A 25,910-nucleotide genomic window follows, 5' to 3' on the forward strand; every position below is an offset into this window, starting at 1 on the left:
CCAAACACAATCTGTACCTCTATTTGACTCCAGTCTAATGGTTTTGTTTTAAGCCACAGCTTTGCTTCCCTTTATCATCACAACACTAATGCACCCTTCTCATTTCCCCATCCAGCCAACTGTTAAATGCTGATCACTTCTCACATCCTCTCCCTCTTCTCATTTCATTAACCAGTTCATTTCCCTGAGCGCTCGCTGTGACGGATGAGTTCACCGGGGCGGTCTCACAGGAGCACCTCATTAACCTTTGACATGAACTCCATTCGGCTGAAGAGCAGAGCTTGCTTAAAAATCTGCTGTCCTGTTGAACAGAGACATTATTTACAGTGGACTGTTATTCAGAACTTGAAGTTCATGTTTAACATGTGTGCATACACAGTATAACATAGATTATTAAAGAGAGTACAAGAGGTATATTCACCCTTTCATCACACAGCAAACACTGCTGCACTGGCCTTTGTGTTGAATACTGCCACAATAGCTGGCCTCACGCATGCCTCGTCTAGCAGATGACAGTTTATGATTAAACCCATGCTGACAGGTGGCTGTGCAGCCTCTCAGCAGTGGGGATTTCTGTTCAGGCGTCCGCAGGGGCAGCTAAGCAGGACCCACTGCTCATGTGTCGGATGGATTCATTCCAGTTGCTCCCACTGGCTGCCACAGCAGATTTGCCTCTGAGCAGCAGGGAGCTGGAGCGGAACCTCCTCTGTGCATGAAAACACTCTGCAAACATGGTGAGTACACAACCTCTCCACGGCCTGCTACACAGGATTGCTTACCGCCTCACACACCTGTTGACATTTCCTTAATCCCAACATACAACAACTCCAGTATGTAAGGTCTTATTGCAAGCTGATAAATGCAGATGTACCGATGAACAGTTATACATTTAACATTAAGTTTCCTATGTGCCAGTGTGGTTCTGAAGGGATAAGAATGACAGAAGCACATTTTCCTGTTGTCTCTGTCTGTCATGAATAGATGAGCTGTAAGCCAGTGGGTATTGTTTGTGCGCTGCCCGTTCGCTCCACAGATCAGAGCAGATTAGAGCGTTGCTATGATACCTGTTGATGTCATTGCTCTGTTTCAGGCTCTGGTCATGACATCTGTTTGCTCTTCTGGCGTCCAAGCATGACCGCTTATCTGGGGACAGAGCCTTCAAAAGTCCCGTCTTGATTGTGCAATAAAGTCACATCTATTTGGGGAATGTTGTGAAATGTTGACAGTGCTGTTTAGATTTGCAGTCAGGATCACGAAGGCTGAATGAAGTGAGCAGGACTGACTTTAAAAACATGTGACCCTGCATCATGTGTCAAGATCAGGAACTGAATGACCAAAAGGGATCCCCCCCCACCACCATCACTGCATACCTTTGAACCAGCTAGTTTTTTAAAGCAGGAATGCAGCCTTTCATTGTTTCCAGATGGGACCCTGTGCAACCAATCACAGTTTGTGTTTGTGAAACTGCCCCTCTAAAATCTGCTGTACTATTACCTCTGCTCTGTCCTACCAGGCTGGCAAGATACAGAGCCTGACAGAAGAGGAGAGGGCCCACCTACTCCCCCTGCTCCGCAACGCTCAGTGGGTGGAGGTTGTGGGGCGGGACGCCATTTACAAAGAGTTTGTTTTTAAAGACTTCAATCAGGTTCGTAAAATATCATACCACACTGTACAGTACTTAACTCACAAAACCCACATAACTGGCAGCTCTGGTATGTTGTGTATGTACATGACTATGTACCAGGTTTTAGGACATGATGTTCTTTCCTTTCAGGCTTTTGGTTTCATGTCCAGAGTGGCTCTACAAGCAGAGAAGATGGACCACCATCCTGAGTGGTTCAATGTCTATAATAAGGTATGAAAGACTAATTATGACTGCAAAGGAGTTTACAGCCTTTAAGATGGTCACATTCCTGCTTATCAGAGAATACATCACAGCACCACTTGGTCCAGACTGGTTTTACTTGCTAGAGAAGAGCCTAGTTCTGTGACCATGTGTCGAAGTCTTTTAAATGATGTTACTTACATTTATCTGCCAAATCAAACACTGTCCTAATAACTGATGTCGTAACTGTAACTGATGACCAGTAAAAATAGCTTGTTGTAGGCACATGATGAGCATCATAGTCACAGTTTTCCTTCCTCTGCTCCACTTTCCTTTGTTGCCCCAGGTCCAGATCACTCTCAGCACACATGACTGTGGAGGGTTGTCCCAGCGTGACATCACTTTGGCCACCTTCATTGACCAGGCGTCTCTGATGTGACCAACATGTTGTCAGCCATTTCAGCAGTGAAAACTGAAGCGGTGGAAGTCACAGGTCTTTATATTCATTCCAGTCACTGAAAATGTGACAAATGTGGCAAAACCCAGGAATATGAAGTAGTTACTGTCAGTTCATTGTGAATAATGCAGCCGTCTGAAAAGGGTCCAACATGTCTCTGAAAATACGCTGTTGTTGGTTTTGCACATGGTGCATATGAGATTCTCAGCCAAAAGAAATGGTAAAATCACATTTACACATTAAAGTCTAAAGGATTAAAGTGATTCCTCAGCAACCATTCCAGCTGTTAATGCAGATAACACTCACAATGGTACGTGTGTCCTTCTGTCACAGTGTTTGTCTTATGTGCCAAATGTTTTTGTACTTCACTGTCAGTAAAAAGTAATTTTCTCTGTCTTGTCGTGACTGAAAAATGAGCAGAAAAGGATCTTCTCAGACTGAATGCGTTTTATTGAAAACACAACACTGTAGACCATCTGCTATGCTGTTAACTGCTCTGAGTGGGTTAACAGTGTTTTCTATGGACCATTTGCTAGGGGGAAACCAGCAGGCGCTTCCTAACTTAAAATGAATCAGCTAAACAAGGACCCCACCCTGACATCGAACAGAGATTTAACAAACCTCATACATTCAGAACCGTACATGTGGTGGTCGTGTACAGGTGTGGACACAGAATAACTCCTGACATTATAGTGCTATCCAGGACAGCGTCTTCAACATTACATGCCCGACACAGAGTTATTTTTGTTATGGACAGCTGAATTGGACTGCAGTATACTTCAAAGTGTTATTTACCCTGTGAGTGTCTGAAAGAGCAGTGGACCTTAATGATGCTGTCATTTCGAAGCCAGATCCTTGAGGATGTTAGAGAGAAACACTGTTAAGATGAGCTGATGAGTTCAAACCTCTGAAGGCACAGAGATGAATGCTCATTATTGCTACATAATATCACCAAAGTACAAAGAATACAAGTCAGGACAGATCAAATATTCTCTGTGTGGACTTTTACAGCCTGTGTTACGGAGGGCGATCACTGTCAGTTACTGCTTAAACAGGAATTTGCATTAAAAGTGTTTTTTTTTTTAATCCAAAAGGGATTTCTTGGCCATTCAGTTGTCACACTTTTTGAGGATATTTCTACAAAGCAAACAGGGTGAGTCATTATTGGAAAAGTCCTTTTTTTTTTCATCCTTTCGTTCCTACATCCTGTCACTGGCTGCAGTATTTAAGGATGGATGGATGGAAACATAGGGTGGTATGAGTTTCAGTTGGTAGTGAGGGTGTTTTGTCCTCTGGCAGGCACTGACTAAAAGCTGGAAAAAAAATCCCCACATGTGTAAGAACCTGAACACATTCATGTCTAATCTCTTGAAAACTGCTCAGTATGTAAAAACACAGTTGCTGAATACACACAGCTATGAAGAAGACTCACAAATTAAGTGATTAATAATAATAAAAAAATCCCCAGTGGTCACACAAAACGGTTAAAGTACATCAACAAGGCTGAGAAGTTGTCATCCAATACTATGCTTCTAATAACATATCTTCAACATTAACAGTAGAGCATTCCCCTTTGTTTCTCATTCGTTAAAAGGAAAAATTACATATTGCACAAACATGGAAATAATTTCAGGGACATACACAATTTCAACAAGCAATATTAGGAAAGCACATGAAATAAAGAACAACACAAGGTCATTTTGGTGTTACAGTATGCTTTGTTAGGTTATCAGCCTTATTAGTAAATGAACACGTATCCTGCTGAATGGATTTCTACCAAAGTATGTCCACGTTCAGACAGGCTAGAGGCCTCCGTCACAGTGGATCTGTTTTCTTTCAGTATCAGTATATCTAAGAACACTTTATTACAGTTTGTCAAATGCCCTAACATCATGATGTTTATGTTAGAAATGGAAAAAAAAAAAACAACAACAGTTGCCCTGTAAGAATGTGTTTCAGTGGATGAATAAATGACATTTGCATTGAGTAGAAACTGAGGTAGATTGGATTAGGAGACAAATTAATAAAATAAGGTAGTACACAGGTGACTCTATGCAGACTATAGAGTAAACATTGAGTGTCTGCTGCTTGATAACATACAGTAGACCTGGGTTGGAAACAGCCTTCAGTTCAGTTTGTTAAAAGATGTTCAAATTCACACTTTCACTTGAGTTGTAAACCAACGACCGTGTGAAAATCCTTCACCAATTCTGACCAACGATCAATAAAACAATCAAAGTGACTGATAATCTTTGGATTCCACGAGTCACGTTTCAAATATTTCCTGCCCTAATTACAACTTTTCCCTTACTTAAAGACAGCTTTATTGAATATTAATGACATTAAAAAGCTCCCACTTCGCAAATGATTCTCCCTCTTTCTACAAATCCAACCACTGTAGATGGACCACAAATGCAGACTTAAAACAAAAAGAGTGTCATCACACTAAGTGCTAACAAACAAAGATACACACGTTCATGCCGTAGTTTCAAGTGGTTTACAGATTAACCTGATATGTTCTTGTCAGGGCGTTGCAGTGCTTTTTCATTAAAATGCTATTTTTCAGAGAACTTCTGTACGATAACCATAATCACACACCTTCGACAGACCTCCGCGTGTGTAGAGGCCAGTCTGGAGAAGTACATCAGATTTCATGCTAGAGGGCAGCACAGCGTTTCTAACAAGCATTCAGTGGTCTGTGTTTTTGCTGAGTCATCACATGTATTGAAAGAAGTGATTGCAGGCTGAAATGTTCTGGAGTTAACAATAAAAAAAAAAAAAAGAACTGAATGGTTTTTGTTATGAAATCAGTAGAGATTATGACACGTGTATGGATTTAAGAAAAGCTAAAACTGAAACGAACTTGAAATTAACAAGTAAAACAACACACACTTCTACGACATTAAGAAAATCAAATGAAAAAAAAAACTAAAACTCGTTTGGAAACAGTCACATCTTCCCCGTGCCATTTAGACACAGCTGTTACAAGCGATTTCTCTGGGCTGGTTAAATGACAATGACTTGTGCTTCACAGATCTTTGCAGATGTTTCCCGTATGCTGTAGGTACGCAAGATAAGGCAACCGTTGAGCGATTAACTCAGAGCTCTGAGAGGAGGCGAGCGTGTTTCCCTGCGTGCAGTGGGGTCGGGCCCAATCCTGTTTCAGTGGGCTTTGCCGTTGCCGTTCATGTGGCTGGTGTTTGTCTTGGACACCTCTGTGCTGTAGAGACAGTCGAGGAAGCCTCGGGAAATCTCTGTCACCATGGATCTGTCTGGGATGGACTGGGCCATGCCATAGATCGCTCCCTGAAACAGCAGGAAGACGTGAGTGAGTTCACAAGCACATTGTACAGATAATGGTAGATAATAATGGTCCAGGTTTGGAACTGCAGTTCTCATACTGGGTTAGGGGATGTAAACATGAAGTATAGTATTGTTATGGCATCAGTAAGTTAGCTGTGGGGCTACAGCTTGAGCCCCATCTTTTTTAGTCTGTATTTGTTGACATTTTGTCGAGTAGGTCACAATGAATCTAAAGATACATGTATCATGTCTGCGCATTTAGATTTGACACAGAGAAGGAGTACAAACCCCTGCGTTAGCCTAATATACAGTTTTAGAGAAAAGACAAAGTGAGGGAAAACACAGCAAAGGAGAAGACCAACCTAGACTTTTGTGAAATTAGTGAAAACAGACTAAAAATGCATTGTTTATATTTTACTGTAATCTCTGGATTTATTTAATTATCCAGTACAATTGTTTTTTTCAGCAGGAGTTTACTCTTTGCACGGCCTCTGTTTTCATTTCTAATATTTAAATGAAGGTAACGTTTTATTCATAGGTGTGCTCCTAATAAACCTGACTGGCACAGTGCAGGTCTGTGCCTGCTGGAGTTTCCACTTCATTTAAAACTAAAACCCAAAACAGCGCACAGAGTTTTTGTCAGCTTGAAACGACGGCTTGTGCAGCGGAAAACAAAATGCCATGTGTACAAACAGCTACAGCTTAAACTCAGGTTTGGTCTTAATGACAGATGCACAGGGTTGAACACAAACTAGATGTGTCTATTCTCTCCTCTGGGTTCTCCGGGTTTCCTCCTACAGTCCTTTGGACTGTGGCTGAACTGGAAATTGTACGATAAACTGACTGTTGGTGTGAATTTGTTTACTATGTGGTAGCTCTGTAATACACAATAAACAGTAAGCAACATCTGACTGAAAAACAGGTTTCACTGACTGTGGAGCATCAAAGCACAGTAGTGAGTTATTTATTCTGAGAACTGTCACCAAAATCCTGCCATTTTCAATTAGAGCTTCAGATGGATAACACCTCCTTTGATATGGTAATCCAGTGTGTTTACTCTGAAGATAACACAGAGTCTTTTTACAGCTTTTTTTTTTTTAAACAGTGATATTTTTGAAGTGTGGACTTGTCCTCAAAGAGTCAGCACGGTGCCATACAAGTTCAGGTCCTTGCAAGGATGTGCTGATTCCAATCATTTCTATCCATGTTGACTGCGATGATGAAACCGGGTGATGAAGCTACTGTCAACAAAATTTTAACATTTGTGGACATGTCGTCCACCATATTAGGTACTCACGTACTGTCAAATCTAACACAACTGTTCTGGTATAATGTCTACATTTATAATGTGTGGTGTATGGATGCAAATTCCTCAGGCGTGTGAGCAGAGCTGTCTCACCATTCCTGTGGTTTTCTCTTTGGGGTTCTTCATGATGATGGCGACCTGCTCTTTCACATCACGAATAAACTGATCAGCAACCCCCGGCTGGGTGTGCAGGACTGTGCAACAAATGTGGATGCTGTAGAACAGGAGTTCAGACAGTCGTTTAGTAGTTGCTAATGAATATCCGTCATATCATTGAGTCTGTCATGTTACTATCATGTGTGTTACGTGTACCTGGATGGGTACTGCAGAGTGTTCAGGTTCCAGCCCTTTGACGTCAGTGCATTAGACAGACGGAAAATATCAAAAACATCGGAGCCTATTGCCACCACTGACACCTCTGGATCTCCAAACACAAACACTCCTTTTACCTTGCGGACTCTGTCAGTAAGAAAGAAGATGAACGAATGTTGGAGGTGATAAGATAAATCATGGTTTAAGAGCTCCAGGATTGTTACTAACATATACTGTCTGAGCATCTTACTCGGTTTTGATTTTGCGTGCCGTGCTGATGATCTTCTTGGTGGCTTCTACGTATCCGTTCTCTCCCATGTGCATCATGGTCGCCCAGCAGGCGGCGATGATCCCTCCTGGCCTGGAGCCTGCCACAGAGGGCGAGGCGTAGATTCCTCCCTGCCAGTCCGGAGCTACAAAGTACTGGTAGTGACGGTACTTTTTATCACTGTAGAGGATCACTGAGGAACCTTTGGGGGCGTAGCCGTACTACAGAGGAAAGCGACACACACCGATGTACACAATACAGTCATAAAATAACTATAAAAGTGTGGCTTGGAGCCAGTTAAAATTACACAATGGTCTACTACACATAGAACAATGCCTCCAGCCAGGATTTATTATTAGATATCATATGTTTTTTTTTTTGTGAGCCTTGCTTTTTAGTTTAAGAAGAAAAAGTAAGTGAGTAGGATTAAAAGAAGCACTGATCAGCCACTCCTTACCTTGTGGGTATCTGCAGAGATGCTGGTAACACCTTTTAGCCTGAAGTCGAACGGGGCGAGCGAATAACCAGCCTTGGCCATGAAGACGATGAGAAAACCTCCTAGACAGGCATCCACATGCAGCGGGAGGTTGTAGCGTACAGCCAGCTGGAAAACACACAGGGAAAGTGTCACACACTCGACTTCCCTGTTTTCATTTCAGAGTCCATTTCGAGGGAAAACGTTTCACCGCTGACCTTGGATACTTCCTCAATGGGATCCATGATTCCGTGAGGAAACTGAGGCGCCGAGCACACGAGCATGGCCGTGTTCTTGCTGATGGCTCTCTTCATAGCCTTGAAAGAGGAGAAACAATATGGGAATAACCGACGTCCAAGAATAGAAAGTCAATTAAGCACACACTCTCCGTGTGTGCTGTATTCTCACCTTCACGTCTACTTTCATTGTCTTCTGGTCGAGGGGAATGTGAACGAGCTTCATCCCGAAGTAATGTGCTGCTTTGTTAAAGGCAGCGTGGACGCTCACCGGCGCGAGACTGCAGAGGTTAGGACAAAACACAAAGATGATGTTAGAACTTCTGTGGAAAACGCAGTCGAGAACAAGCCTTGACACAGGTTAACGTCTTAAACAGCTCATCTTACATTTCAGGGTATTTGACACCTCGTTCATACGCCATGTCTCTGTATGCTTTGCAGGCCATCAGTATGCTCTCGGTTCCCCCAGAAGTAACCTGGACAAGGCAGAAGTAAATATATGTCAAATTAAATCCACCTTTTCTCCGTTTGGGGTGAGAGGCTCGTACATTTTGTGAGTTTAAACTGTACGGTGACTTACTGTGCCACAGGAGTTTGGTCCACCGTGGAAAAGTGTGCAAGCCATTCTAACAACCTCTGCCTCCATCTTTCTTACGCCAGGAAAGATGTCTGGGTGAAGTGGATTGCTCCATGCAAAATCTCCATATACCTAAGAGCAAGAGAAAAGAGAAAAGAGTGACAGAAGAAGTAAAGATTTGCACAAACTCCAAATATTTACAGACACACAAACTAGGGCGGTAGTAATTTCATTTAAAGGGACGAACAGGACGAAGCGTTCTTTATTAATCAAAGAAGAAACAAAAATATAATTTTGTCCTTGAACTGTAACTGATGCCAAAATGTGTTCAAGTTCAACCTTGACTATTTTATGCTTGGAATGCCAGAGAAGTCCAGAGCTGTATACAAAGATTCATACCTTCACCAGGAGTTTGGTCAGGGATTCATCGCCCCAGTACACTGCACCCGAAACACGCCCTTTCTCCCACTTCACCTCATCTGAAACGGCACATTAAATGATAATGAAACTCAACACTGGCATACAAAAAAATATCTAGTCTTCCTTGTCTCAAAGTGGAAGATGAACAGTGGAGAAATCCTCCTCAGGCACTGAGCTGTAAAGTTAATGAGCCGTGAGTCAAAGCTCAGGAAAGAATGACGACTTACTCAGAGTCTCGTACTCTCTGATTTTGTCCAGCACTTGGACCTGAGAGAGACCTTTAGATGGCAGCTGTTTGGTGTAGCTCATCCCCTCCTTCAGCGTACACAGACTAGCAGACATGTCATCCAAAGCCTTGTTCAGCTGACTCTGAATCTGCCATAAACAGAAGAGCCAGAGTCATGTAAAAAACATTGTTCACCAACATCAATAAAAGTGAAGCAACTGTGTTTCAGACTGAACTTGACAACATGTCCACTGTGCTATCAACGTTTTATGTAAATTTTTGATAAAGCCTGAAAGCGAGCTCTCTGCTGGTGACATAATGACCAGAAGTAACCGAATGTTATCACCAGTGCATGATGTTAAGTGTGCCAAAGGTCTGATAACCCCCCCTCCTCCCCCTCCCCCCCTTGCATGCAGCACTCGTCCAAGAGTGAGTCATGAGAGCCTGAGACGACAGACTCACTGAGCATCTGCTGGGAAAAGAAGGAACAGATTTACCACTGATACTTACTGCCACGCCAACAAAGGGTATTTTTCTGATGAGTCGAAAGCACTGCTTCTTGATTCGGGATGTGAGACCTATTAGGCAAAATGAGAAGGCGGCAGCTGTGGTGAAACGCTGGCACACACGCGACCACAAATATTAAACAGCTGACTGTGACCCATAATCACAACTCAACACAAGACGTGCCCCAAGAAAACTGGAGCCATACTGACGAAGCATTTCACTCTGACCCTGAGAGAACTGAAGACGTGCAGCTAGTTGCCTCCAAGAAGCCTCACTCTGACCAACTTTCACCCTCTGAGAGCTGAAGTAGGACGGGTGGAGCTGACCCTGCTGCTGAGGAATTCAGCCATCGATTGATTGATAGCAGATCTAGAAATTCTTGTTGATTGAAAGTATTTCATAGTCACACATACAAGAAAAACCAGCACTGTACTGGAGGATAGTAACTGCACAGCACAAGCTTTACTAAAATGTTTTCATCTAAAAGAAATTCATTGCTCTGGCCACATTTTGTGATACATTCCAGTAGATTATCAGAGGTTAAATCTGACATCAACAGTTCAGTGAACGTGACTGCAAATTACAGCATGACTCAAAAAGCTGTGTGAACGTGGCCTCTACAATTTTAGGTGAGTCTTAGTTTATTTCATGTGTTATCATCTCAGATTTAGTCTGCAGCAGGCCTACGTTGTACCCATGCATCATCACGTGTGAAGGATTACTTTCTTGCTGGAAGAGGAAGCCTTTGACCCAGACTGCTCCCAATGTGGTGATGACTGTCGCTCCGATGATCTGCCACGGCTCCAGGTCGGCGCAGCGCGAGTTGACCTGTCGCCGGCCCTCCTCCAGGTACAGCAGGACCATCTCCTTATACACCTCCAAGGCACTCTGGACACAGAGACACATACATGTACTACACTACTATGTCCAGGAAGCTTTGATCCTTCATGTTTCCAGCAAAACAACACATTCGATAAATTATATGCGGAAAATCCTCAAGAATTTCTATTACTGCAAATACATGTCACAAATATATTCTGGTGTTAACATGGGGAAGTGAGCATTGCAAATGCTGAGTCAGTGAAAGTTACTCATCATTTGACGCCATCGTGACCATTTTATTTCAAAATGATGCACTGATTCAATTTCAATGAAATTTTATGGGAAACTTTTGAGACAAGACACTTTATTTACGTGCCTGCGTTTCACATCTTCCTATATTTCTACGTGCAGATAGAAAGACATGAAATTACAATAATAATCCAGGATATTATCTACATAAAGCTCCAGGAAGCGCTGCATTGTAACTGGTAACTTTTAGACTCACAAATTTCAGTACTTACATCAAAGGACATACTCAGTTTCCTCCTCACGCTAACACTGTCAGCTGTTTTTCAAACTGTCCGATGAACGGACAGTCGCCTCTGCGTTCCCCAGGTGAGAGTGAGAGAACGCTCTCTGCTAATTGCACGACTATCACCAGGCTCCTCCCAGCACCCAAACCAGAAACACATGCAGCCAGCTGAGGGGATGTTTTGCAATCAATCATGATCAGATAAGACAGGAGGCTAAAAACAGACAGGGCTACACTGTACATTTAGTTCTAAGCCTAATGCTGAAATATTTTTACGGCGCTCTTAATGTGAATGTAGTGATTTTAGATCTAACTGAGCCCAAATCACAGTAAATGACTCACGAATGCTATTTCATAAGTGCAGCACCATTATCTTTTCATTATCTCTCCCCCCGTGGTGCTTTTTACGACACAATAGCAGGCAGTTTGATAGCGAGGACGCATGTTTCTCCACCTCAGCCACAATCAGATGGAGAAAAGCTTAAGGTTCAAAAGACAATATCTTAAGTAATCACGACTTGTGTTGCCTGAAATAAACACCCCATAATAGTACAATGAGGCAAGTTCCCCTTGTGCACAGGAAACACAGTGTTTATTATGTTTCCCCATCTTTGTTCCAACCTGAAAGCATGTCAGGTTTGATTTCAGCCATCATCCACAGAGTTTCATGATGAGAATTTTTTTTTTCTCCCGTCAGTGAATGAAGCTTTGGTGGAGGGCTGTCAGCGAGACACAGGCGTCCACCCCCTGCCCAGAGTACAGCTGTCATACCTGCCTGTTCGGATAACGTGTTCTCATACAGGTTTGGCGAGTGTGAGGCTCGTCTCGAGTTTTCATGATAGGAACAGTATTTACAAGTAAATGTAACGTGCAGGTGCAAAGCTCTGCGTCTGTGATCGCTGCCACGCGTCTGTCATAAAAAAAAAAAAAAAGATTAATTGGTGTTATCTAACATGAGTGCAAAAGGCAAGTCCGCTCCATAAGATCCCAGACCCCTTTCTGTTATCCAACACATTTTCTGCCTACATTTCGACCTTCAGGTCCACCCACCCTTCTCCAAAACCATTCAATGCTATCTTTACCTCAGGAAAACTTAACCCGACATCACACAAAGACTCTCACACCAGAATTGTCCTGCTCATTGTTGAGCAGTGGACGCCCATTCCTTTGCTCCCCCTCATACAACATTTGACTATTCTGTAAGGAGAGCTTTTGTTGTCTCAGAGGGGAGGTCATGTTCTCATGGAAATGTACTGGGTGTGAGGTGGCTGCTCCTGGATACATCAAGGGAAAACACACTGGGAGCACAACATCAGCCCTGCTTATAGTCAAAGAGAGATCCGGTGATTATTCAGGGGGAAATAATTACAGCTGTGGTGTCTGGAAAAGTTTCCCTGAACTCCCTGCAGAGCCTCCGAGGTGTCATGACACGAACTGACATTTAGGCCAAAATGAAGCTTTTCTGAGTCACTTCTTCTTTCTCCTCCCTGACTGATCTCGATGAGTCCAAGACAGTGACAGAGTGCAGGTTCATTTTTTTGCTGACAGCAGATCTGTGTCAGACGAGCCGCCCTCTAGTGCTGAGTCTTTTGTCTCCCTGCTGCTGATGTCTGCCGTCAACAAAAGTTGATTGTGCTCCTCTGAGGAAAATCCCGCAAATCTCATCAGCTCTGCGGTCGCAGTGCTAAGAGTAATGCTTTGTTTCAACTTCCTGCAGGTTTATGTTGAACAGGATCTCTAATTTTAAACAGTGGGTGCTTCAATAGACAATAGGAAGGAGCTTTAAAGCTTTTACAGGGGAAGTGCTCTCCACTGCCAGACACGTTATCAAAGAAGAAATCGACTTTATAGAAAGGTGCCATGCAGCTACACACAAGAAACAACGTTACTTTCTGTTATTGTGTTATAATGGATGTCTAAAAACATGATGTGGCTCATCTCATGTGAAGTGTCCCATTCCAGGGGGCAAAGTATCGATGTAGGTTAAGACTTCCCTCTGTAACCTAAGGCTTTGATAACGAGGGTCATAGTGAAACTCGCTGTTTGTGGACTTAGAGCATCTCTGTGAGCAAAACAAGCCCGGTCACTGGCTCAGTTCACTACTGATAAACAAGTCCTCCCCTTTTCAAGCGTCTTGTAGCAGCAGTGTCACCGTCCCGTATGTCACACTGGGAGTAATGTGCGAAAACAGACTTAAGTAAAGCGACACCTACCCAGTAATCCATGTTGTCGAGGCTAACTCTCGCCGAAAATCCTCTTTTTGTTGTGTGCTACTCAGGAAAAGTCACCTCCTGCAGCCTGCTTACGGGTCTTCGGCTTCTCTTCTACATGCTGCTATCAAACACAGCAGCAAGCTAACCTTGATTCAGGAAGTAAGCCAGCGGCTTAGTATAGCTGCGCGCTGCCTGCGCATGTGCAGATCTCACAACACTGCGGAGCGGTTTAATTACATGAACCTCTGTTGTTCGTGCGGCGCCGCCTGATTTGTAGATCTTCCATTGAAGAAATAGGAGCGGCGCGCGTTTGCACACTCATAACTGGATGAGTTAGCAAAAACTGATGCGTCCAACGGCTCTTCTCAAACTCCATCCCCCAGACGTGTCGGAGCAGTTAACTCGATTAATAACAAGCACCGTAGAATTATAGACAAACTGGGGTCATGGGTCCAAACGTTTGACTAGACGAAAAGGTTTAAGGTTAATTGTTTTATATTTTAAGTATTCAATTTATGTAATCTTAATAATACCATTATACTGTCTGTAAATTTAAAATCTCAGCATCAACCTTTCATAAGATAAAAAAAGAAAAGACCAGTTTCATTGGTGACAATGCTGTTTTCTCATAATCTAAGTTAATGTTTTAAACGTACCCATGCTGTTGTGTTAAAAAAAAAATCTGTGATGTTCTGAATTTTGAATATGGTAATACTTTTGTGGCAGACTCCGATTTACAACTGAGGTGGGTTGTTCACCTCACTTCTAAAGTCTCCATATTTTCGACATCACTTGAAGGCATCTCCTGCTTTTGTAATGACGTGAAACGTTGTTTTGTTTTTGGAGTGAAACAGCGCCTCCCAGCAGCTGTTCAGCGGCACTGCAATTATAACTCCAACAACATAGTGTGGTACAGACAAAGATGCTGCAGATATGACTTTTATTTCTTCCTGGGATGGATTCAAGTCTTTTACAAGGAATAAATGTTTTTTATTTTTAATATTAACGCAACAGTTTAACCGACCACAAAACTGAAAATCTTTTCATTTGACAAACTACCAAGGAACTTATATAGAGGAACTCAAATAATTATTTCTGATTCATATGGATGGACCAACAGTTTTTACACTAACTGACAATCAGTGAGCTCAGCCTGTGATGCACAGGGTCACTGTAACTGTGTGTGTGACATGCTGCTGATTATTCTCAATGATGCAGGCAGGTTTGAATATTTTTAACGGGTCCTGAATAGTTTATGCAGCATGTTTTCCTCACAGCACTGCTGATATGTATGTGCACATTTGGAAAAATAAAATTAAAGACTTAATCTGTTAGATTGTTTTCTCCAAAGCTGTTCATTTAAGCTAATTACAATTGTTTGTGATTTTAGTGCAGAGACTATCAGTCTTTAGAGTGGCCTGCCTTCCACAAACAATTAATTCTCTTATTGATTTCACCATTTAATCTGTAGCTGTGAGAAGAAAAAAATGTAATTGGTCCACTGGGTCTAAATTTGCAGTTAAAATCACCTGTCAGTGAATCCTTAGCAGACAGTGGTTTATGTTGTGTTTATTCAGTGTCAGTGTAGAAATGTGAAAAGTGAAATAAGAAAATTATTAATTGGAATATTTCCCTATAGATGTCACAGCAGATATGCACAGATATACTGGATGTCACTGGAGACAAACTTAAAAAAAAAAAAAGGCCCATAAGAAAGACCTCATGGTGTATTAACTTTTTTTTTTAAATAGAAATGTAAAAACTAACTTATAAATGTATAGATGATGATGAGGAGGAAGTTAGATTTCTTCTGGGGACATCATCCATTTTTCTTCGTATTCACAAAGAGCCACTAATGAGTGCAAAGTTCAGAATAGTAAACAAGCTATCAGAAGAAAGAAAAAAACATTCTGCATTATTTTAGGGGATGAAAGGGGGCGACTTGAAGCCACAGCCCTATTCGTGGTTAAAATCTTCAGTCTTTACAAAAAGACAAACCGTCTCCAAAGGACAGCTATTCCACTGTAATTGGTGTACACTGTCTTCAAAAGCTGAGGTGAGAGGTACAATGCGTTGCCTGTGAAAGGAAACTCCAAAGCACATTAAAAGCGAATTACTTCTTGTTATAAGTGTGCTCGGGGTCATTCTGGACACGACGCGCGCACCTCTCCAAAAGCGCACACGTCTCCAAAGGCGCACTCCATACTTTCTAAAAGGCAGTCACATTGTTGAGGGGTTTCACAAGAGGCGTACATATGGCATCCGGGTTGCAATTAAATGTTTTTAAGATGTTTTTCCTTTCTTGAAGAAGTTTCCTTTTTCTTTTTTTCTCTCCCGGCAGCTCTTTGCCAGAGAGAACAAGAGGAGGGGGGCACATTGAATGGCTTCGCTGCTAGTTTGGGATGACAACAATCTGGTCAGCGAGTTGTTGGACTTTGATTGCCCCCCTCAAAACGTCCTTCAAACAAAAAGCTGAAGACGAAAATAAAGCCCCACCTGGTACCTCTGTTTGCTAAAATAATAATAAATAGATTTCGTTTAATAAATAAGCAAAAGAGACTGTAAAGTGAAGTAGTAGAGGAAGTATTAATCAGGAGAACCGGGCAGGTATCACCTGCTCTGGAGCTTGCTCAGTTTATTGTTAAATATTGTTAAATCGCTTTTCGAACCAAGTCTGCTCCGATATCTGCTATTTCCACAGCAACTGGGCGCTTATGTTTGCCTATACTTTGCATAACAAGCAGGACACTACAGCACGCTGATAAAAATCAAGGAGAGAGACTGACAACTTCAAACCCACACCTGTCCATGATATCCGAATATGGATTTGGCATCAATGATTATTTGTAAAGTGGTAATATTCAGTTTACTTTAGACTTTTCGTGCCTTTTATAACAGCAAGGCACCATCTCCTATCTCACTAGTATATTTGTCCAGTTTATTGAAAGCATATGGTTATCAGATCGTTCCCAAAACACATATTTAGACAGAAAGTTAAGGAGAGCTTTTTGTGATCCTTTGTTGGCAATTGTAAATCATGTTTGAGCTCTGCCACACTCCCCCTCTCCCCCTCACCAGAGCTGAAACGAGTCTGCATATTGCTGACATATTTTTACCAATCTTAAAGTTCCAAAAACTAAAGTTATATTATAAAATCGCAATGCGCCACTCAATTGTGGCGATAGTGGACATGTTTTTGGAGATGTCATGGCGCACACACATAGGCTCACATTACAGAAGAAATCGAACTTTTATTGTTGTGACACACAACAAGACCCTTTGTACTATCAGTTCACACAACAGGTTTCACCGTGTCAAATCTTCTTTGTAAGGTGGCTCCATGCGTAATTGTCTTTGTCCAAATACCGAGCTTTGCGCTCTAACGCAGAAGGCAAACATTTGTCCAAATATGTTTGGCATTAAAAAGGAACGTTTTCTTTGATATAGGTTAGATTTTCTTTGCTAACACACAGAGATGACTCTTTTCTTAACATAACTTTCGGCAACCTTGAGATGAAAACCATTTTACAACAGTTTAATAATGCCAAACTTACCAGCTCATGGGATAAGCGCACAATCAAAAATACGCAACTTCTTACGTCATAATAAACAATTTATTTTAAAATAATCGTAGAGATGAAGTTGTTTTCACGCCAGTTTCCAGTGGTGTGGTTCACTTGAAGTTGATTCTACAAACCAGTTTTCCAAGTTGCCATAGCCACTGTGTACCCTGCACGACATGTGCCAGTGTTCTGAGTGCGTAAAATGTGGCATGACAAGTACCCCTTAAGGTCAGAGATCTGATAACACTTACTAAAGCAAACTCGTACCTCGTGCTTAGAAAAATATTTTCATTCTAAAAAAAAAAAATAAAGTAACATATCAAATGTTTTTTCATAGCTTTTGCTCATAAAAAGAAACCATCACCAGCCTCATTTAAACGTCTATTTATCAACATGGAGACGTTATGGGAATCACGAGGAAGTGCTGCAGCTTTGAGAGTTTTCCATTGGAGTTGGACAATCACCATCTACATCCATGCACAGTACACATTTTTACAGTGTTTGGTTTAGATGAAGAATTTCTATGCGTAAAAAGAACTATTTGTGTTTCTGTGCGCCCGAAACACCTCACAGAAAACCAAAACATAGCTTGTTTTTACCAAGATGTCCAACACTGGAACTGTCAGGTGGAGTGATGACTCCATGTTATTACCACTTTATATATGCTAAGTATGAATAGTCACGATAAAAAAATAAAACATCTCAAAGCAGCAGCTCAGACCCAGCAGTGGTCCTGCGTCCTGCCTGATTTTAAATTACGCTTCCAGTACTTTACAAATTAAAACGTCTGGGAATCGATGTTTGATATTTATTTTCTACAAGAAAGAAATAAGTTAAATCTCACTCAGGCTATAAAATATGATTATTAGATCAACCTGGGCTACATCTATGGCACTTTAGGACACATACACAGTATTTAATTGAAAATGATAAAGAATACACAAAGAAATACAGTATTGTGAAGAATGAGAGAGAGAAAGAGGGAGAGGGTGAAGGACGCGCTGCCTGGAAGCTGATTGGTCCCTTGACAGGCGCTGTTGATTCAGGCTTCCACCGGGCAAAAAGATAAGATAAAGGCCATATAAAATGACAGAGATGCGCATCCATCCCTCACTGTCAGCTGCCTCCAGCTACGAGAGAGGATTAACAAGGACGACTGACTGCTTCTTTATCCAGGCTACACCTGTCACGAGTACATAAGTAAGTGCAAATATGTCTTGAAGTTGTTTTTTAATCTGCTATTTGAACTTTTACAGATGGATTTTCTAGATAGTGGAACAGTTACGTGCTTATTCTGCCTCCTTTTATCATTTATATCATTTAAAAAGGTAAAAACTTGCACTGGAAACAAGTGAAATCACCTCAGTACTGTGGCACATCTGCCAACATGTTAGATTTTCAGACTGTAAAGGTTAAAAATTAAGATGTTAATACACAAAGCTCGATTAAATCACATGTTAAAATATGTTAGTATTTTATTGCAGTGTAAAAGTATTTGTAAGAGCTCTTATATTTGTGGCTGTGCGCCGGAGTTTTGATTTAACTTGATAAATGACCATCTTAATTGCACAGGATGTCTCCTGCAGTACGGTGCGAACCCGATGAACTGCTCACATCCAGAGACTCAGCGACGCTGCGCATCGCCGTGAAAGAACCAGGTGACACTTCGCACGACTCCGGAGAAACCTTTCCTCGAAAACTACCGTCTGTATTCAGAGGAGTGTCCTCAACAAAACATCCAAGGCACAACAACACCGGATGCGAGCGGTCCGGACAGCGGGGCCGGCGCAGACTGAAGGCGAACGACAGGGAGCGCCACCGGATGCACAACCTGAACTCGGCTCTGGACGCGCTGAGGAGCATCCTGCCGGCGCTGCCGGACGACGCAAAGCTGACCAAGATCGAAACTCTGCGCTTTGCCCACAACTACATCTGGGCTCTGACCGAGACCCTGCGTATGGCCGACCACCACGGACGTACGGCGGACTACCTGCCCGAGGCGGCAGATCTGAGCAGCCCATCAAGTGTTTTATCTGCGGAGTCATTTTACGTGACCTCACCTGACTTTGACCCAAGAAACTCATACACATCAGTCAATGAAATGAACTGTAAAATCTTTACAAGAGGCGAATCCAACACTGTTCCTGTTACCTTGTATTTCAAGTCTGTATGTGGTGACAATAATCTCCGCAGCACTTGGCACTGTTAATGTGTTCTGATGACCATCAGGAACTTTAACTGGTCAAAAACATGACTATACTAAAACTAGGTTCAAAATCAGTTACAACACAAAATACTGTTTAAAGATGAAGTGCTGTCCAAAGCAACAGGAAGCTGTTCCTTTGGAACATTGTTTCCTGAACATGTTGAACTTGCATTATTTTCAATCACAGTCATACAATGTCACTAAACCATGAAGCACAGTCAGTGATTTAGGAAGACAAGGGTACTGGTTTAAGCTAAAATATTTATTTGGCAATGATATTGAAATGTGTTTTTGAGCCATTTTTCTGCATAAAAGGTAGGTCTATTTATTTAATAAAACTGTAGAAAACATTTAGTCTCTTGTGAGGGTGAAAACAAGTCTGGCTTTCCATTGTTTTCCATGATCGAAAAGAACATCCTGAACGTGTACAAAGACAAACATGACTAAAATAGAAAATATTTTTTTAGGGAGAGAAAAAAAATAAATGTCATCATCTCATAGTATTCATTAATTTTCCTTTTTGTAGAAGCCAAAGCTAATGTGCAAATCAACAGTTTGAAACATGTAGTTCTTTACTGTCCTGCCTACTGTCCTGACTGTACTGAAGCAGAGTGAGAGTGGAGACAGTTTTATAGTCTTAGGAGCAGCTAAATGAGCTAAATGTCTTGGATTATGTCATGGTGTCCTACAGCGGCGTGCAGTCCGAGGCTGAGCTCAGCGAGCGCTCTACTTGGGGAAGACTGTGACCACGTCGTAGCCCTCAGGGGGAGTCACTCGCTCCCGTGCGTGCGTCTCACAATAAATCTTGTCCTCCACAAAGAAATGTCCCTTCTGTTTTAGGTTGATGTTGCAGTGCGTGCAGGTGTAGCACTCCTGGTGGAGCAACTTATCCCTCAGCTTCACCACCATCCCCCTGAAACGTAACACAGGCAAAGGTGAGGTTAAGCTTGATGTCCACAACACTCTGGTCTTCGAATGTGCACTTTAAAAAGTTAGAGGCTGAACTGGACATGAATCAGCCTCCACCCTTCTGGGAACATTTCCCTCCAAATTTCTGAGGCAGGCACTTGGTGTTTGAGTATGTCTCAAAGGTATTGGATGGGGTTGAGGTCAAGTGTCTGCACAGGCCAGTCAAGTTGTTCCACATCAAACTAGGAAAAACATTTCTTCGTGGATCTGGTTTTGGGATTGTAGTCAACATCGTACTCAAAAAGGAAGGGTATCAATTACATAAACATCTGCCTCAAATAATAATGCCGATTATTGAATCCAAAACAGTAAAGTGAACTCAAAGAAAAGGTGGTACTGAAAAGTAAACAAATTAAAGTGAATTTCAAGACAAAGATAAAAAAAAAAAAAAAAAAGACTTGGCAGCTGTGGGCTGAGGTCGGTCTGGAGGTTTTTACTAAATTCATCCAGAAGGAGGAGACAAACTCCAGAGACCAGAGCACTCCAGGGCCCTTTTTGTCACAATGTTTTACAAATGTAAAAACACAGAGTAAGATAAGCATCATGCAACATCACTGAATCTATTGAAGGTAGAGGTGAACACAGATCTGGGCCAATGAAATGGAGATCTGGATTCCAATGAAGCCATAAATGACTCTGATCTACTTCATATGTGCGGTGCATATAAAACACACTATCTGTGAAACAACAGTACAGAGGAACCATAAAACACTTACACAATCCCGGATCCACATTTGTCACAGATGGGTAACTTCTCTGCATTTCCCACTGAGGATGCGATCTTTGTTGTGGGTGCTTTCACGCTCCTGAACCCCGATGGTTTATCAGAGTCACCTACAAAATATCACACAGATTGAAAATATTAATATCATTTAGTAGGTTTCATTCATTCTACACACATCTATGTTTATTTTTTCTTTTACAGTAGGTGTGATCCATACCTGTCTCCAGGATCTCCTGAAGTACCTTGAATGAAGCTGACTGTCGAGGGGGCTCATCAGACTCTTGGTTCTCCTGCAGCATCTTGTAGACCTCTGAATCCGCTGCCACAGGCGGCCGCTTGCCTGTTTTTGCCGGATCTGAAGGAGCTCTACAAAGCAAATGTGTTCATTTCAGTGTCTCTGCAGGACGCAAAAAATCTCAAAACATCCTTAAGAGGCAAACTGCAAACACGCTGACTGTGGTCCTTTCCTAACCACTTCTCCTTGACCTAGATATCAATTTTGTTATTGATTTTGTTGATTATATAAAGTTCACAAGATTGCCTGAGAAAAGCTGAGATCTAACACAAAATACTGTCGACAATTTTGTTTTTCTTAACATTGTGCTACCTCGTCGTCTTTTCTGGTTTTTAAGCTGCATTAAATAATGTAATTTTCTTAATTTAATTTGATGACAGCTGAGTGAACTCAGCCTCTGCTTGTCTGGCCATAATATCCGCATTACTAATGATTTGTAAAGACATACTGTAAATCACCCAGACTTCTGGGAGCTTGCCTAAATCTTGCCAGCTCAATTTTTGGTGAGCAAGCATCAACTTGTTCCAGCAGTTAGAAGCCGATCAGTCAGTGATCTATGAGGGAGGGTTTCTGATCAATAAAGTAAACAATCCTTAGATGCATTGTTTCTTTCCTTTAAAATTAAACAGAGGAACGTTAAAATGATGCTTTCAGTGTTTAAGTAAATGTCTTAACTCAAGAGATCCTACATGAATTCACACTTTGGCCTCGACTTTCCTAGTTTTTTACCATAACCTGCTCCTTCTAATTTAAAGATGACAGCACAGTCTGGACTAAAGTGCTGTCGTTTCACGTTCTTCTTACTTGCTGTTGGGCTCATTGGTTGTGGTCATGGTTTTGACTTCGTCCACAGCCGAGTTGAAGTTCTTGATGTTCTCTGAAGAGTAGAGACCAGAGGGGCTGTTGTACTGGTTGGTCACAACTTTGGAACCAAAGCCGGAGAAGGGCAGGGCGCTCCTGTTGTGGGTCGAGCCTATGTGTTTCACCTCCTGTGAAACATGAAAGTAAAATGTTTCTGTTAAAGCCTTTTGTGAGTAACCAGGTAAAAAAAAAAAGGTGAGTGCAGGTATCAGATGTTTGTGAAAATAACTCGCACACTGCCTGGAACATGCAACACACATAGTGCAAACTGGGTGCAGTGCTGGTCACATGTTTTGACACCTTCAGAGCTTGAACATGTACAAACATGCAGACAATATCATGAATATTAAAAACCCAACCACTAATTGTTTACAGCTATTTCAACAGACTTCATACTTCCACTGAAAAAATAAAAACACTTCTTTTCTTCTTAAACTGCTGCTTCTAGTTTAACACAGTCGCACATAATTTATCAGGATAATGTACGACTACGGACTCTGCCTTAATTATAGCTAACCAGTTAACGGTCTTTAAAGACAAACACGTCACGACACTGGCATGCCATCAAAGCGGGCACATAAATACCACCAAATCTAGCTCATACTTCACGATGGAAACATAGAAATGCCTCCAAACATAGCTCATGCTTCAAGCATCTGACATCTAAATTACAGAATACCCCAGAGTCTCTGCAAGCAAGTAAACGTACAAAAAAGAAACAGACAACACTTGCATGGACCAAAGTTACAATAGTTTAAAAAGAATGATACAGTGGTTTAAAGATATAATAAATAAAAAGTTAAGAAGCATCAAAGTAACACACTCCAGACAAGCGCTTGAAACGTGTTATTGTGTGTGTGTGAGAAAAATAGACAACATCTGTGACTTGTGAAACACACAGAGCCTGGGACACATCACACTGGTGCCTACATGAATTCACACTTTGGCCTCAACTTTCCACTCAGCAGACAGGAACTGAGGCTTGCGTCAGGGCTTGGCTGATAAACTACCGTCTCCTAGGAAACCTCCTGTTGGGAAGTAAACAATGACTTCATCATTGGCACTATCAAAAAAAGAAGAAGAAAAAAAAAAGCCCACAAGCCTTTGCGAGCGTGGTAGGCAAAAAAAAAAAAGAAAAAGCGTAGGCTTCCAGAAACTATGTGGCTACCTGTAAATGGGATTTCCCCGATTTTAATCTAAACGACAGAGTTGGGGAAGTAATTTTAAAAGCTCAAGTCCTACGTCCTGCTTTGATGTTGACACACACCCGTGGCTCTGATGCAAGATTCATCTTGTATGGATGTGTCCTCCCTTCCTCGGATGAAAGCGGCGACCACAATTTAGCTTCTGACCTGAGGAGCAGAGGAAGGAGAAAAAGGCTTGAATCATGCTTAATCACATAATAATGGGTTTAAATGTAACAAGCCTAAATTTTTTTTTCCTCTTTCTTAATGTTTTTCTGTGTAGCTGCACATGAAACTGATGAAATACTTGTGTCTTTGAATGCAACAGAGCCCTTGTGTGGGTAGGTTCTTTTGCTTGGCTTCCCTGACGGTTTACCCCACCTTACATTCAACAGATTCTCTCTTAATTTGAGCAGACATATTTGTTTCAACCTGCCTGTTGAATCTGTTTTAACATCACAGCTGCTCCCAGGACGTTATGATGTAATGCAGCGACAAGACACCGAATTACAACGAAGCTTGGCGCACGTACACTTCTAAAAGTAAATATTTCAGTAAAACAAAAGACAGACTCGCCCTTTAAAAAGCATGAATAAACACAACGTCACTCCCTGAACACCTGCATTGTGGCTGAGCTGTCTCCTATTACTCAGTGTTTCTCAGGCCCTGATTTGCAAATCAGACTGGCACATGTTGCTACATCCTACCTATCTATGGAGAGCACCATCTCCTCTATGCACGCCTTGATCTTGTTCTGAGCTTCCAAGTGAGTCATGTCCTCTGTCGACTGTCCGTCGATAGCCAAGATCATGTCTCCGATACACAGGTTGGCCTGGGCTGCTTTACTCCCAGGGGTGACCTACAACACAGGAGACATAATTAATAAAAAAGCAACACCTTTTGGGGCTGTGTGTGAGCTTGACAAGTGGTTTTGTCTTTTCGGAATGAAATTATGAGACACATCGAGAGGCAAAGTCGTTACATATGTGCATTCACACCCTTTTAAAATGTTTTTTAAAAAACTAGCACTACACAAGCTTTAAATAAAGTAGAAAGATATATTTTTTAAATGATGTGATTTCAAATATATGCTCATCTTCCCATTTTCACATGTACTTTCTAAAAGCTTCTCCTCTAATCAGAACCTACAGCTACAACTCTATTTAACTCTGACCCTCGAGGACCTTCACACACATTTCTTTGTTTACTGAACACACAGGCAAAGCCACTTGCAGGGGGGTGTTTTCAGTGCATGTGTCTCGGGCTGAGCACTGCCTGCAGGGCAGCCTCTCTATCGCAGATAAAGGCTTTTGAGGCTCAGAGCAGAGGAAGACTGGCACGGTCCAGGAATTCCTAATCACTTTTCCATGGGTGGAGTGGACCGACCACTGTAACAACAGTTACAACAGGAACAGCAGCCTCCACTTGGGCAAAGTACACAGTGGAAACTCATATTCTGGTTCATTTACCACCACAGGAGTGTCACACTGTAAAGCCTGTGCAATGTTGTCTAATAAAGTTTTTTTTTGTGTACAAAGCTGTTGTAAAATAACAGACTGGGCTGCAAAGCTGTAAACTCAGAAGAAAAAGGGGCTTAGCGGTTTACTGACCCTCAGGGATGTCAAAATAAGACACTTTTTCTCCTCCATATCATGCTTTTAATTTGAAGCTGGGACTCTGAGAGATAAGATAAGAGAGCCCATGTTTATATGAAAAGTCTAGACGTGATGAAATGCTGGTATGTTTTGTTTAGACGATTGTTCTCACATTGTGTAACGCTAAAAGCTAGTTAAAATACCTCACCGCCACAAAGACATCTATTTATATATCATGTATAAAGTCAGAATTCATTATCTTCAGACCACCACATTGGTATCTGAAAACCTCGAGGTAAAAACACCCAAGTTCTTATATCCAGTAAAAACACGCCGACACCGTAACGACAGCTAACGTTAGCTAAATTACAGAGATACCAGTTTAGCTTCCGTGAAGTAACGGGACCCTTCTTTTTTAATTAACATGAACTAAGTCTCAGTTCCTCTGCTCCCCGTGAGGACGAGGGAGGAGAAAGAGAGGTGAAAGTTTCGTCGGGACGAGCCCCAGGTGTGGTTACACTTACAACAATGCAGCAGCTAACAGCACAAATAACTTACCCGGGAAATAGCCAGTGGCTGCTCGAAGTCCTTTCCCCCAACCAGCCTGAATCCCCAGGGTCCAGGGCCCTCCATTACCACCCGCAGAGGCATATCGTTGATGTTGTTAAGTTTGGTGTCTTCAAACAGAGGAGACTGTTAGTTAACTCGTGCTCCGAGATCCGTCTCAGATCGCCAGTCCACTTCCTGCAGCATATGACATGTGAAGTGATCGATAGTCGCAGCAGGTTGGAGCCTGGACACGGTTCCGCAGCATTAGAGGAAGGGGTGGACCCTCAGGTTACAGCTGGACGAATGGATTTTAAAGTTTCCTCGCTGATAAGTGAGTGACCAAAGATCGCGGGACCGAGGCGATGGATCACTCCGCTACACGTGTGTGTGTGTGTGTGTGTGTGTGTGTGTGTGTGTGTGCGCAACTCATAGGGTGCAACTGCAAGTGTCACGTGACACCTTCAAGCATCATTTTTCACAGATTA

At 42.0% G+C, this 25,910-nt stretch overlaps 4 protein-coding genes across 5 annotated transcripts; 2 read left to right on the forward strand and 2 right to left on the reverse strand.

Annotated features, from left to right (window-relative positions):
• The first annotated feature begins 579 nt into the window (after window positions 1-579).
• Window positions 580-2,676, forward strand: pcbd1 (pterin-4 alpha-carbinolamine dehydratase/dimerization cofactor of hepatocyte nuclear factor 1 alpha). Its single transcript, XM_041049703.1, has 5 exons — window positions 580-734; window positions 1,514-1,645; window positions 1,775-1,855; window positions 2,172-2,311; window positions 2,390-2,676. The coding sequence occupies exons 1-4, from the start codon at window positions 732-734 to the stop codon at window positions 2,262-2,264; spliced, it is 309 nt and encodes a 102-aa protein (XP_040905637.1). The 5' UTR covers window positions 580-731; the 3' UTR covers window positions 2,265-2,311; window positions 2,390-2,676.
• Window positions 2,677-3,295: 619 nt separating this feature from the next.
• On the reverse strand, window positions 3,296-13,614 carry sgpl1 (sphingosine-1-phosphate lyase 1). 2 transcript variants are annotated; one of them, XM_041049701.1, is made up of 14 exons: window positions 13,480-13,614; window positions 10,635-10,800; window positions 9,916-9,983; window positions 9,407-9,554; window positions 9,159-9,238; window positions 8,763-8,891; window positions 8,570-8,658; window positions 8,355-8,463; window positions 8,165-8,263; window positions 7,929-8,075; window positions 7,454-7,692; window positions 7,204-7,350; window positions 6,985-7,105; window positions 3,296-5,588 (listed from the first exon to the last, which is right to left on the reverse strand). In XM_041049701.1, the coding sequence occupies exons 1-14, from the start codon at window positions 13,489-13,491 to the stop codon at window positions 5,445-5,447; spliced, it is 1,698 nt and encodes a 565-aa protein (XP_040905635.1). In that variant the 5' UTR covers window positions 13,492-13,614; the 3' UTR covers window positions 3,296-5,444. The 2 variants fall into 2 exon arrangements, with proteins under 2 accessions (XP_040905635.1, XP_040905636.1); XM_041049702.1 differs by lacking the exon at window positions 13,480-13,614 and adding an exon at window positions 11,256-11,347.
• A 5,001-nt stretch (window positions 13,615-18,615) lies between these two features.
• On the forward strand, window positions 18,616-19,251 carry neurog3 (neurogenin 3). Its single transcript, XM_041050410.1, has one exon. The coding sequence runs from the start codon at window positions 18,616-18,618 to the stop codon at window positions 19,249-19,251; it is 636 nt and encodes a 211-aa protein (XP_040906344.1).
• A 238-nt stretch (window positions 19,252-19,489) lies between these two features.
• pdlim1 (PDZ and LIM domain 1 (elfin)) lies at window positions 19,490-25,801 on the reverse strand. Its single transcript, XM_041050547.1, has 7 exons — window positions 25,435-25,801; window positions 23,989-24,140; window positions 23,365-23,449; window positions 22,041-22,225; window positions 21,159-21,307; window positions 20,934-21,051; window positions 19,490-20,161 (listed from the first exon to the last, which is right to left on the reverse strand). Exons 1-7 carry the CDS (start codon window positions 25,525-25,527, stop codon window positions 19,975-19,977), a joined length of 969 nt encoding a protein of 322 aa, XP_040906481.1. The 5' UTR covers window positions 25,528-25,801; the 3' UTR covers window positions 19,490-19,974.
• Window positions 25,802-25,910: the final 109 nt, after the last annotated feature.

Source organism: Toxotes jaculatrix, chromosome 11 (assembly GCF_017976425.1).
Source record: "Toxotes jaculatrix isolate fToxJac2 chromosome 11, fToxJac2.pri, whole genome shotgun sequence".
NCBI classification, from domain to species: domain Eukaryota; kingdom Metazoa; phylum Chordata; class Actinopteri; family Toxotidae; genus Toxotes; species Toxotes jaculatrix.

Bases quoted from the DNA above. Each gene is read 5' to 3' on its own strand.
- pdlim1 (XM_041050547.1), bottom strand. From the start codon at position 25,527: ATGCCTCTGCGGGTGGTAATGGAGGGCCCTGGACCCTGGGGATTCAGG. The intron at 21,308-22,040 runs GTAAGAAGAACG...TTTGCTTTGTAG, and splicing joins ACCAATGAGCCCAACAGCAA to AGCTCCTTCAGATCCGGCAA. The intron at 20,162-20,933 runs GTAAGTGTTTTA...GTTACGTTTCAG, and splicing joins AAATGTGGATCCGGGATTGT to GGGGATGGTGGTGAAGCTGA.
- neurog3 (XM_041050410.1), top strand. From the start codon at position 18,616: ATGTCTCCTGCAGTACGGTGCGAACCCGATGAACTGCTCACATCCAGA.
- sgpl1 (XM_041049701.1), bottom strand. The intron at 9,555-9,915 runs GTAAGTATCAGT...TGTTTATGGCAG, and splicing joins TACCCTTTGTTGGCGTGGCA to ATTCAGAGTCAGCTGAACAA. The intron at 8,076-8,164 runs GTCAGCGGTGAA...TGTGTTTTCCAG, and splicing joins CCATTGAGGAAGTATCCAAG to CTGGCTGTACGCTACAACCT.
- pcbd1 (XM_041049703.1), top strand. The intron at 1,646-1,774 runs GTTCGTAAAATA...CTTTCCTTTCAG, and splicing joins TTTTTAAAGACTTCAATCAG to GCTTTTGGTTTCATGTCCAG. The intron at 1,856-2,171 runs GTATGAAAGACT...TTGTTGCCCCAG, and splicing joins GGTTCAATGTCTATAATAAG to GTCCAGATCACTCTCAGCAC.